The sequence below is a fragment of the Ctenocephalides felis genome, unplaced genomic scaffold (assembly GCF_003426905.1).
Source record: "Ctenocephalides felis isolate EL2017-DRISC unplaced genomic scaffold, ASM342690v1 CF-g0.4_SCAFFOLD_03571, whole genome shotgun sequence".
In the NCBI taxonomy this organism is placed as follows: domain Eukaryota; kingdom Metazoa; phylum Arthropoda; class Insecta; order Siphonaptera; family Pulicidae; genus Ctenocephalides; species Ctenocephalides felis.
This window is the reverse complement of record NW_020539725.1, coordinates 66,191,145-66,203,741: the sequence shown is the minus strand read 5'-3', so window position 1 is coordinate 66,203,741 and position 12,597 is coordinate 66,191,145. Positions and strand designations below refer to the sequence as shown.

Here is a 12,597-nt window from a genome sequence, read left to right as displayed (position 1 = left end):
TCTTAAAAAAGATGAGTGACAGATTTTTTGTGATTTCATCACTGAAAGGGGTGTACTGTGGCGGTACTATATGCCAGTAATTTATATGATGTAAAAAGAGTTATGACACTATTTATAATTTTTTTAAAATCCTTTGAACATTTTTGCATACTTTAGATAAAATAGAGATATGTGTGTGTAATCTTTCGTCGACGATTTCGAGAGCACGAATCAACTAATTTTAACGAATCAAAAAACATTCGAATTCTATTGATGGGAAAATGTGGTAATTAATTTTTGGTAAAGGCAGGTCCAGCCGTTTCGGAGATAAGAGGCAATTAATGCAGAAAATGAGAATTCGTGTGTATATGTATATATAATCTTTCGTCGACGATTTCGAGAGCACGGATTAACCGATTTGAATTATTCAAAAACTATTCGATTCTATTGATGAGGAGACGTTCTCATCAGTTTTTGGTAAAAGCAGGTCCAGCCGTTTCGGAGATACGAGACAAAAAGTGCAGAAAACCTGAATTCGTGTGTGTGTGTATATATGGTCGAGTACAATCTTTCGTCGACGATTTTGAGAGCGCGGATCAGCCGATTTGAATGATTTGAAAACCAGTCGATTCCTATTAATGAGGAGACGTTCTCATCAGTTTTTGGTAAAGGCAAGTCCAGCCGTTTCGGAGATACGAGGCAAAAAGTGCAGAAAATCTGAATTCGTGTGTGTATGTATATATGTACGGATACAATCTTTCGTCGACGCTTTCGAGAGCACTGATAAACCGATTTTGATGATTCAAAAAAATCGATTCCTATTGACGGGTCCGTGGTAATTAATTTTTGGCAAAAGCAGGACAGCCGTTTCGGAGATACGGGACAAAAAACACAAAAATGGCAATTCAATTTTTGAAAGAACGAAGCGTCCGATTTGAATGATTCAAAAAACATTTTATTTATACTGAAGAAACGAAGACCTGATCACAGTTTTGGCAAGACATGTCCAGCCATTTCAAAACAACAAATTTGATTTTGGATATATTAATATATCCCGGAATTCAATGCAAGATCACCATTATCCATTATCCATTACTACCCTACAAATCACAATTTCGCAATCATCTTATCCTTGTTTAAAATCCCTCGACTTCGCCGAATCGAAGTCTTCGTCCTGCTTCGGTATCTTTCGCCTATCTCCGCCGCCGCCTCCGTCGTCGTCGTTTTCTACTTCGTCGGTTTCCGGTCAGATGTCCTCGCGATAGTCGTCGTCTTCCGGAATGGGAGTCACCGGAGACGGAAGCGTGTCGTCCAGGATCTCGGAAATGTCATCGTACCTATAATAAAGAAATGGAATGAAATCCTAGTAATAATAGAAGTAGTCATACGATGAGATGAGGGTTTTGAATTTTCATTCACGAGAGAACTAGCTGTAAGTGGAATTCTGTCTTAAGGCAATTAAGGCATCGTGCCTTAAGGCAAATTGCTGGAACTTCCCGTACCAAAAATTATTATTTTTTTTAAAACGATTAACATTTTTGAAAAAAATTTACTTCGAAAAAATAAGATTTTTGAAAAACTATAAATTTGACAAAAAATTACTTTTTTTGAAAAAAAATTTTTTTTTGATAAAATTTTTTTGAAAAGAAAAATGTTTTCTTTATTTCGACATATTTTGGAAATTCTAAACTTTTTTTCAAAGCAATCGTACTGCTTGAACTGCATAGAGACAAAATGTCAAAGCGCGCAAGTGCCGCGCCGCCGTCTAACGCATAAGCATTGGTACGGAACTCATAGAAATGTAAAAAAAATATACTTATTGTTGAAATCTCTATAAAATATCTGATAATTTGATGTGCATATATCTAATGATCATTTTTAACCGCCAAATGGCTTTTTTTTACTTTTTTCATTAGATCTCCGAAAACGCTAGACCTGCCTTCATGAAAATTTGATAAATTCTTCATCTTGTCAATACAAGTAAAATGTTTTTTGAATTATTCAAATCGGACGCTCCGTTCTCTAAAAAACTGAGTTACCGTTTTCGGCACTTTTTGCCCCGTATTTTCGGAACGGATTCGCCAAAAACTAATCAGCACGTCTCCTTATCAATACGAATCGAATGTTTTTTGAATTATTCAAATCGGTTGATCCGTGTTCCCGAAATCGTCGACGAAAATTTGTATCCGCACATACACACACGCACATACATACACACACACACACATACATCCATTTTTTTTAAGGCATGCCAAAATGTTCAGAAACCTCTGAAACGTAAAGATATATAAAAATTTTCATTTTCGATTTTTTTGCGATTACTATAACTTACCCTACGGAAAGGTAAAAAAACTGGTTTAGTTAATAGTAAAAAGTTAATAATGATGACGTATGTGTCGTCGGTATGGTCAAGTTTGATTTGAGAATGTTTGCAAATGCAAAAGATTATTTGGGAAACTATTGCGAGCAACAAATTCGGGACTTTTATTTGGTTTTTACATAACTCACAAATTTTATATAAAAGCACCCTTTTTCAGTTAGATAGGGTGAAACTAGATGAAATTTACTACGATTCCATGCCAACAGTTATATACACCCCGAAGTTTTGAATAAAACGACTTTGAATTTGATATTTAATTTTTTAGCAATAAATAGAAAATTCAGGACATTTTTTTGGTTTTGGTCAAACAACTCACAAATTTTATATGAAAGCACCCTCTTTTAGTTAGACAGGGTGAAACTAGATGAAATTGACTACGATTCCTTGCCAACAGTTATATATAGCCCTATGAAAAAAAAACAAAGGGCCAAAATTTACCTTAAGAGTCAAATTAGAAATGTTGTGGTTTTTGTTTATTTGACTTTGTTAACATAAACTTTGAAGACAAATTTTAGGCTTACAGTTTATTTTGCAGGACATTTATACAATCAGGACAATATAAAAACAACTCTTTCTTAAGAGTTTGCTCTCAGAAACAATATAGTTTTTTTGGTTTTGTAATAATTGGAGCTTTGAGACAGCTTGCAAATATTTTTTATAAAACAACGAAATAATTATCATTACCAATATTTTTATTAAATTTTAATTGATTACATTTTTGCAAAGGCAAGTCCTGCGTTTTTGGAAATGCTGATAAAAATTGGCATTTGTTAATCATTATTATACAATCATATACAAATAGAATTAATTACAAATAATAATAATAATAATTTTATGTTTATTCGAAAATAGACAGCTATGCAGGTATATAGGTAGATAGACAGTTAGGCTGGTAAACAGGTAAAAAGTAAAAAATGAGACTAATGGGACAATTATACCGTAACAGAGCTCACAAAATAGCATTGTTATGCCAATGCTATCTTATGCTTATTTTACATCGATAACTGCATCATCGAAGATTCTGTTATAATAAGATTCTTCCTTGCTTGTTTATATATAAAATACGTCTGATCGCGCAGCAAATAGATAAACCTTTTCACAATTTTCACTGCCAATAAACAAGCATAAGATACCATGACACCGCCACTTTATGAGTTCTGTTATGGCAAAATTACCCTATAAATCGGCTGGTAGATTTATAAACTAAAGTAAGTTGTAGACAGGTAGACAGGTAAACAGTTTAACTGGTAGATACATTGATACGTAAACAGGCAGATAAATAATTCCTGTCTAAATTGTAACTTACCTCTCTAAATCTGCATCAGGTATAGTTTGAGGTAAAAGAGTGTCCCTTCGACCCCTGGTGGTCGCCCTGCAGATTTCGAAAAGATGACATACAGCTAAAACTATCAGCATACCACCAGCGACTGGACTTAGCCACAAACCCTAAAAAAAACACAAAATATAAAATATATATAATCATGATATCAAATATAAAATAAAATATATAGAGACAGATTCTGCCGCATAACAAAAAAATGTTATGGCAAGGCAATGTTACGCTCCAACTTCCATACATTATGTGACAGAATCATACTGAATACTGTCAAAATGTCAGCAAATACATGTCAAAATGTCATGTATGTGCTGTGCATTCAGGCGTTTTATACAAACTGCAACGTCACTCGTATGTTATGAACCTGGGTCAGAAACACCCTGTTGTCTAAAATAGTTTTTTGGCATTTGTGCGGTTTCTAGGTTAGGTTTCTATCTGACGCCTGACTGCACAGCAACCACATGGATTTTGTCCATATTCTGTATGGGAAAATCGGTCCCATTATCATGTTTTGTTATGAAAATATCAAGTATTCCACCATTTTACAATCCTGATGTCAATTTTTGATGAAACTTGCCAAGACACTTAGTGCAGTTTTTTTAAGAGGAAGGCTTCCCAAGAAAACAGTTTTGAAAATTTTAAATTCATACTTGAACAAAAAATATACAAATTATATAATCGATATTAGTGAAATTCAATAATAATTGATAACATAATAACATATAAATGTGTTAATATTTGATAATAAAACAAGAATTATTTATTTGGTTTTAAAATCACTACAAAAATTAATATACTTATATAGATTTTTTTTCTATTTATTTCAAATGATTTATAACAACGTAACTAATAAATAAAGTTATTATTTTGTACATTTATTTATGATTATTAATAAATTTTGTACGATAATTATTAGTAAATCGTTCCACAATCTTAATTCTTGAAAACTTGTGGGGCAATTGTGTCTTTTATGACTTGAGAGCTCATAATTATCAAACTATCTGGCATATTTTTTTTTTCTATTTTTCCCAGCAATACTATCACTCCGTTGCGGTTTGATGTTGAATTCTGGGACACCCTGTATATTAATATTCGATTTATTTTATATTATATTCATTTCATATTTACCTGTGGCCAAACTATGAGTGCAACTCCAATTGCAACATAAGGTGGAGCCAATCTCCAGCTTCCTAACAAATTACTTGATTTGTCCCAACAGCTGATTAGGCCATTGTATTCATCTCTGAAATAAATAATAAAATGGGAATACTCAGTTCGAGTCCTGGCACTGACATAGAAATATCATTTGATTTATTGGATTGAAAATAAAAGAGTTAGGATTGTTGACTAGCTTAATCAGTAACATGTCCGATTCATACTCGGTTCGAGTCCTGGCACTGACAAGGAATTGTTATTTGATTTGTTGATTTGAAATTAAGTAAAATTTAGATAGTTGGATAGCTCAGTCAGTAGCATGCCCGACTCCCTGACACTGACATGGAATTGTCGTTCGATTTGTTGGATTGAAATAAAGTAGAATTTAGATTGTTGAATAGCTCACTTATTAGCATGCCCGACTCACACACCAAAGATGATACTTAGTTCGAGTCCTGGCACTGACCAAGGAATGTCATTTGATTTGTTGAATTGAAATTAGGTAGAATTTAGATTTTTGAATAGCTCAGTCAGTAGCATGCCCGACTCACAGCCCAGGAGTACTCGGTTCGAGTCCTGGCACTGACATAAAATTGTCTTTTGACTTGTTGGATTGAAATTAAGTAGAATTTAGGTTGTTGAATAGCTCAGTCAGTAGCATGCCCGAATCACGAGCCAGGGATACTCAGTTCGAGTCCTGGCACAGACACAGAATTGTCATTTGATTTGTTGAATTGAAATTAAGTAGAATTTAGATTGTTGGATAGCTCAGTCAGTAGCATGCCCGACTCACGAGCCAGGGATACTCGGTTCGAGTCCTGGCACTGACCAAGAATTGTCATTTGATTTGCTGGATTGAAATTGAGTAAAATTTAGATTGTTGAATAGCTCAGCCAGTACCATGCCTGAATACTCGGTTCGAGTCCTGGCATATACTTTAGATTGTTCGTTTATGATAGAGTAAAATAAGAAGTTCTACACAGCAAAAGCTTGGATAATTATAGTCTCAATATAATATAAGCTAAATATTATATTTAGAATATTATTAAGGCAAAGTTAATAAAGAATAACAAAAAAATTGGCATTATTGGTAACCAATATTTATTCTTGTAATTTTAGTTTTGAGAAACAAATGATACCCATGCATATAAAAATTAAATTACATAAAAAATTAATGAATTAATTAATATCCAAATTAATAGAACTTTTAATAATTATTTACCTGAGACATATTTGTAGAAACAACGTAACGCACCACATCGTTTCTAAGAATAATATCATTGCAGAAACAACTCTGAAAAAATACATTTTTTTGTATCAATAGTAAATAATTTATGGAGTTATTTAAAATTATTTAGTAAAAAAATTACAATGAATAGATCAAAAAGAATTTTAAAAATTAGATTAGATTTTTTGATTTAGAACATTTTAAAATTTTTGATTAATTGAATTTTACATATTCTAACTTCATAATTTTTGGACTTCTCGAAAGATAACACGAGTGTGATACTCTAACTTCTGATGAATAGTTGGCAAAGTCTTTATTTACCAAAAACGACTAATACAGCAAACCATAAAATCTAAAAGTTTGACCTCGTTTTCCTCTATTATCTTATCAACTGGCGTTTTATAATGTCATTTTGAAAAATATGAAATCGTAAATGAACTTGCACCTATCTCCGGGAGATCTTATTCTTCATTCTGCTGCAGAAATAGTTTTTCTCTATTGTATGTGTGTGTGTCCTATGTGTGTGTCGTTTGACATTTTCACATTTTCACATTTTCCAAGGCAGTTATTTATAGTTAGGTTTTACTGCCTCCTGTCCGAACTTTAATAAGATATCTGGAGAAAATCAGGAGAATCACGTAGATATAGTGAGGATGTTATCGTAAAATTGGACGGAAATTTATTTTAGTCTACGGTGAAATTTATGGCCGAAAATACAGGTAGATACGAGAACAGGTCATCAGTTATTTAAAATACTACATATGTAAAACTTAAGATTTTTTGCTAGTCGGTGAAAAGTTTGCCCTTTTCTGCTAATTCTAAAAAAACTGTCTGGTGGATTTTCTCGCGAATCTAATATAAAATCATCTAATTAGAAGAAAAATGTAATTTTTTTCGGTCACGTTTCAGCCAAAAATTCTGAGATGATTTTGAAAATTCTATACGTTTTTTTTAAACCAACGCTGTAAAGAATTATAGGCCTACGAAAAATAGACATACTGAAAAATTTATGTAAAGTTACAAATGAGAGTTATTGCAATATACCTAATTTATATTCATTTGAAAAAAAAACATAATTTTAGTGACTGTGGTGAATAAAAATAAAAATAAATAAATAAAAGCAAAAACATAAAAATATATTATTGAAATGTTATATTCTATCCATATTAGCAAAACTAGCTAATAATTTTATTCAAAATATTTTAAAATTACAATTAGACAAGTGGACTAATCGCATTAACTTATTTCTAATGATGACATCGTTGGCCAATGACGAATTAGTATTTGGCGTAACGCATTTCCGTTGCGTTTTCTCTTAGCTATCCCGTAGTCGCGCTAATAATTTTACTAACTAATTTAATCCAATAATTAACTATATTAATCTAATAATTAACTTATTTCTAATGACGACATCGTTGGCCAATGATGAATCAGTATTTGGCGTAACGCATTTCCGTTGCGTTTTCTCTTAGCTATCCCGTAGTCGCGCTAATAATTTTACTAACTAATTTAATCCAATAATTAACTATATTAATCTAATAATAACTTATTTCTAATGACGACATCGTTGGCCAATGATGAATCAGTATTTGGCGTAACGCATTTCCGTTGCGTTTTATTTGAGCTACATCGTTGTCGCGCTAATAATTTTACTAACTAATTTAATCATAATTAACTATATTAATCTAATAATTAACTTATTTCTAATGACGACATCGTTGGCCAATGATGAATCAGTATTTGGCGTAACGCATTTCCGTTGCGTTTTATTTGAGCTACATCGTTGTCGCGCTAATAATTTTACTAACTAATTTAATCCAATAATTAACTATATTAATCTAATAATTAACTTATTTCTAATGACGACATCGTTGGCCAATGATGAATCAGTATTTGGCGTAACGCATTTCCGTTGCGTTTTATTTGAGCTACATCGTTGTCGCGCTAATAATTTTACTAACTAATTTAATCCAATAATTAACTATATTAATCTAATAATTAACTTATTTCTAATGACGACATCGTTGGCCAAATGATGAATCGTATTTGGCGTAACGCATTTCCGTTGCGTTTTATTTGAGACATCGTTGTCGCGCTAATAATTTACTAACTAATTTAATCTACTAATTACTGTATTAATCTAATAATTAACTTATTTCTAATGACGACATCGTTGGCCTATGATGAATCAATATGGCGTAACGCATTTTCGTTGCATTTTTCTGACTACACCGTAGTCGCACTAATAATTTTACTAACTAATTTAATCTAATAATTAGCTATATTATCTAATAATTAACTTATTTAATGACGACATCGTGGCCAATGACCAATCAGTATTTGGCGTAACGCATTTCCGTTGCGTTTCTCTTAGCTACATCGTAGTCGCGCTAATTATTTTACAAACTAATTTAATCTAATAATTAACTATTTAATCAATAATTAACTTATTTCTAATGACGACATCGTTGGCCAATGACGAATCAGTATTTGGCGTAACACATTTCCGTTGCGTTTTCTCTGAGCTACACCGTATTCGCGCCTAAAGAAGTTTTAATTTAAAAATTATTATTTTTGTGATCTTTATATTAAAATTTATAAATTTTGTATTAAACCAAAAACTTACTATTAATAATATAAAATTTAAAAAATAAATAAATTAAAACATAACGAAAATAAATAAATTAAAAAGATAATACAAAATAAATAAATTGATTAGATAATGTAATAACAATTATTTATACTTTTAAATATTTTAAACTTACATAATTAATATGCCTCCATTATGTCCATGTACTAAAACATCCACACCGACTCCACAAAGAACTGAAATAGAAATTTATTTTTTAAATTTATTTTATTTGTATTTATGTTTATTTATTTATATTTTGGATACAGCATTAAATTTAGTAGTAACAGAAAATAAATTATCTTAATTGAATTAATCCGGTAATAAGATATTTTCAGTAGGAATTTCATCATCAAAATATTTTTTGATATCGAAATTGGCAAATTCAGAAGTATCGTAGAAACTTTGGGCTTTTAAAAATTTATTTATTTAGATGATTAACATATAAATTTTAGAATAGCATATTATCTATAGCAAAAAATTTTATCCAATATTAAAAATCCTTTACAAATTTATCCTCTTCACTTTACCTGATTTTTTTAATTAAACAACGTGAGTACATGCTTTCAGGTGAGATCCAAAATCCATTTACCGAGAAATAATATTATTACTCTTGTTTCAGAATGGAAATACATATTGTGAAATAATTCGGTGGCATTTGTAATACAAATGAAATAACAAAACGAATTAAATATACATTTCTGCCATGTGGGTTTATCTAATAATGCATTCAGAATCCTGGCACGGCACGTGATAGGAATTAAAATATTAAATCCTGTATGGAAAAAGAATATATAATATATACAGATCTGGATAGATAAATTAAGAATATTTCTCATTTAATTATAACTGTATTCGTAAAACACATTTTTATTAAAAGAAACTACTTAAAATTAAGTCTACTACAAATCTGGTATGCATAGGAATGTACTCTGTCGTATGAGGATAATTTATTTATTTTTTATGTAAGGGTAAGCAACTTCTAAGATTTTTCTTTATTTTTTGGACCAAATTTTTTTGGTGTGTTTTTTAAAAATCTCTTACAGCCCTAAATTTTCACCCTCCTTTCTCAAACCTCTATCTAGTTAGTAATAGAACCAATTTTATCTCGCTTTCTGTAAGTAAATTTTTTTCACAGTATTTCTATAAATTTTGTAGAGCTTTTGGCTAAACTTGAATTTTAAATTAAAAAACTTTTATTATAGGTTTTATTAAGATGATCTCAATAATATTTTTACAGCTCAGCTATTATTTATGATCGTGTGGCCTTTTCTGAATATTATAACATTTTATTATGTGTTCGGGGGCTAAAACTGTTATATGCAAATTGCTCGAATACATCAGAATTGCCAAAAATGTTTTTATGCAAATCAAGGGAAGAGTTTTATCGCGGATAAAATATGGATGTATCACTTGCAATAAAAGCACGCATGACTTGACTTTATTCATTTGAGAGAAAAAAAAAAAGAAAAGCTGAGGAGAAAAGCCAAGTCGAGTAGATGAAATTGCTGGGAAAGGGTAAATGGAGTGTTTTTCATTATGGATGACACTATTTGAGAAATATATAAATTATATATATATATATATATATATATATCCAGACAATACCATTCTTGTACGTTACAACTAGCCCCAATGTTTTGTTACAACTAACCCCAGGTGTGATTTTTAACTTCCCATAGGATAAGTTATAGTAATCGCAAAAGTTTCAGCAAATTATAAACATTGTGGCATACTTAAGGAAAAATTAATGTATGTGTGTCTGTGTGTGTATGTATGTATGTGCGGATACATTTTTTCCATGCGCTTCAATATTTCCTTTCTACGCAGCTAATATATAGCGATTGCTTTGAAAAAAAGGCAAAAACTTACAAAAATATTTTAATGTATAAAAAAAAAATTCAAAAAGATCAAGTTCGATCAAAAATTTAAAAAATTTCAAATATGATTTTTTTTCAAAGTTCTAAAAAAATGAATCTTTCTTAAAAATTTTAATTTTTGGTACGAGAAGTTCCAGCAATTTGCCTTAAGGCACGATGCCATGCACCCCACTAGTTTCACATTTATCTATTCAAAGAATGTAGCAAACACACAAATAGTTACACATTTTCATTAATTGATAAATGAAATAGGCTATATATAATTTAGAGTTGGTTAAACCGATACATTATGATAGTTTAAATTTAAATTTTCTGGCAAAAATGACGCACCTGCACACTTCTGTATACTTCGTCACAGCACAGTTGCTAATACAACTTGATGCGGGGGGAGGAGTAGAGTGTTGGACATGTACAATCAAGACGAATAAATATTTACAATTTTTTTGAATTTGAATTTTACAATTTTAAATGCATTAGGGTTGCTGAACGATGATGCATGTTTGGTGTTTCAGACGTACAGAATGACTTTATTTTGATATCTCAAATATTTATTTTGGGCAGGTTGCATGCAATTGTTTTTAATATATATAATATATATATATATATATATATATATATATATCCCTATAGTGGCTGTTCCGGCAGGAGGCCTGGTCTTTTATGGTCCTTCTGGCATTAAGCGTTATATTAAGTCCCCAGTGTAGTAGAGAAAAGCTCGCATTTTAGCCAGTTGTAGCATTTGTGCCATTCGTACTGTTTCATAGAATTACTGAAGTATACTTCTACTCACTATTTGAGACAAACGCCGCAGTAACCTTTGACTCGTTATTATTACTCGACTCACTCCTATTTACTACAGTAGTACTAGGTACTATACTACTCTCTTAGAAAAACACCAGCAACGGTAGAAAATACTTAACCAGTAACTGTTTCATTAACAATTGTGCAATTGAAATGAAATAGTCTAAAACACTTGCACTAATTTTTTTTCTAAAGTTTACTGCATTTATAATTGGTCCTCCATCTACTTTTTTACCCGTAATCGTCCAAAATCGAAAATGATAATTTTTGCATATCTTTACGTTTCAGAGGTTTCTGAACATTTTGGCATACCTTAGAAAAAATGATGTATGTGTGTTTTTGTGTGTGTGTATGTATGTGTGGATACAATTTTGCCGCGTTTTCGGGAGCACGGATCAAACGATTTTAATGGTTCAAAAAACATTCGATTCCTATTGATAGAGAGATGTGCTGATTAGTTTCTGGCAAAGGCAGGTCCAGCCGTTTTGGAGATACGAACAAAAAGTGAGATTTTAAACTCGTTTTTGCAAGAACCAGGCACCCGATTAGAATGATTAAAAAAAATTCTATTGCTATTAACGGGAAGATGTGCTGATTAGTTTTTCGCAAAGCCAGGTCCCACCCGTTTCGGAGATACCGAGATTAATGTGCAAAAAATGGCAGTCTCTGACAGAACTAAGCATCCGATTCGAATGATTCAAAAAACTTTCTGCTTGTGTTGAGGAAACAATTGCTTTTGGGGGAAAAATATTTTTTTTTTTTTACTTTTGAAAAAAAAAATTTTAGTTTCGAAAATAAATTGAATTTTAATTTTTTTTTGCTGAAATTCTAAAACTAACTAATATACTTGAAATAAATAATTTTAACCCTTTCCACTCGTGAAATGCGAAATTTATATGTATTTTGCCGCCAGAGCGAGTGGAAAGTGTTAACTTTGTAATTCAGTTAATATAATTCTTATAAAAATTAGACAATGTCTTTAATTTCAAATTCGATTGATTAAGTTTTGTATATTTAGTTTTCTGTGAGCATATATAAGTTACAGTATTTATAATAATCTAGTTTCATATTCCTCGAATATTTTTATATTACGGTACGGGAAGTTCCAGCAATTTGCCTCAAGGCACAATGCCATACACCACTAGTTATATTATGTTTTTGATATGTCTATATCAAGTTTATATTATAAAATATATGGGCATGTGTAAT

General features: G+C 31.0%; 2 protein-coding genes across 2 annotated transcripts in view; one reads left to right on the top strand and one right to left on the bottom strand.

The window, feature by feature from the left end:
* Positions 1–1,060: 1,060 nt before the first annotated feature.
* On the bottom strand, positions 1,061–8,900 carry LOC113386925. The gene is made up of 5 exons (XM_026624682.1): positions 8,844–8,900; positions 6,073–6,144; positions 4,824–4,938; positions 3,666–3,805; positions 1,061–1,316 (listed from the first exon to the last, which is right to left on the bottom strand). Exons 2-5 carry the CDS (start codon positions 6,129–6,131, stop codon positions 1,226–1,228), a joined length of 405 nt encoding a protein of 134 aa, XP_026480467.1. The 5' UTR covers positions 6,132–6,144; positions 8,844–8,900; the 3' UTR covers positions 1,061–1,225.
* A 2,008-nt stretch (positions 8,901–10,908) lies between these two features.
* Positions 10,909–12,597, top strand: part of LOC113386545 (carboxypeptidase B-like) — a 4,690-nt gene continuing 3,001 nt past the window's right edge. The window contains exon 1 of the mRNA XM_026624325.1: positions 10,909–10,980. Within this exon, the coding sequence (XP_026480110.1) occupies positions 10,909–10,980 (72 nt within the window). The remainder of the gene's footprint in view (positions 10,981–12,597) is intronic.

What these genes read in the sequence shown, in the direction of transcription:
- LOC113386925 (XM_026624682.1), bottom strand. Translation starts at nt 6,131, where the DNA reads ATGATATTATTCTTAGAAACGATGTGGTGCGTTACGTTGTTTCTACAA. An exon ending in TTTCTACAAATATGTCTCAG is followed by an intron (nt 4,939 to 6,072) that starts GTAAATAATTAT and finishes TATTTATTTCAG; the next exon opens with AGATGAATACAATGGCCTAA. An exon ending in CCTGATGCAGATTTAGAGAG is followed by an intron (nt 1,317 to 3,665) that starts GTAAGTTACAAT and finishes TCTTTATTATAG; the next exon opens with GTACGATGACATTTCCGAGA.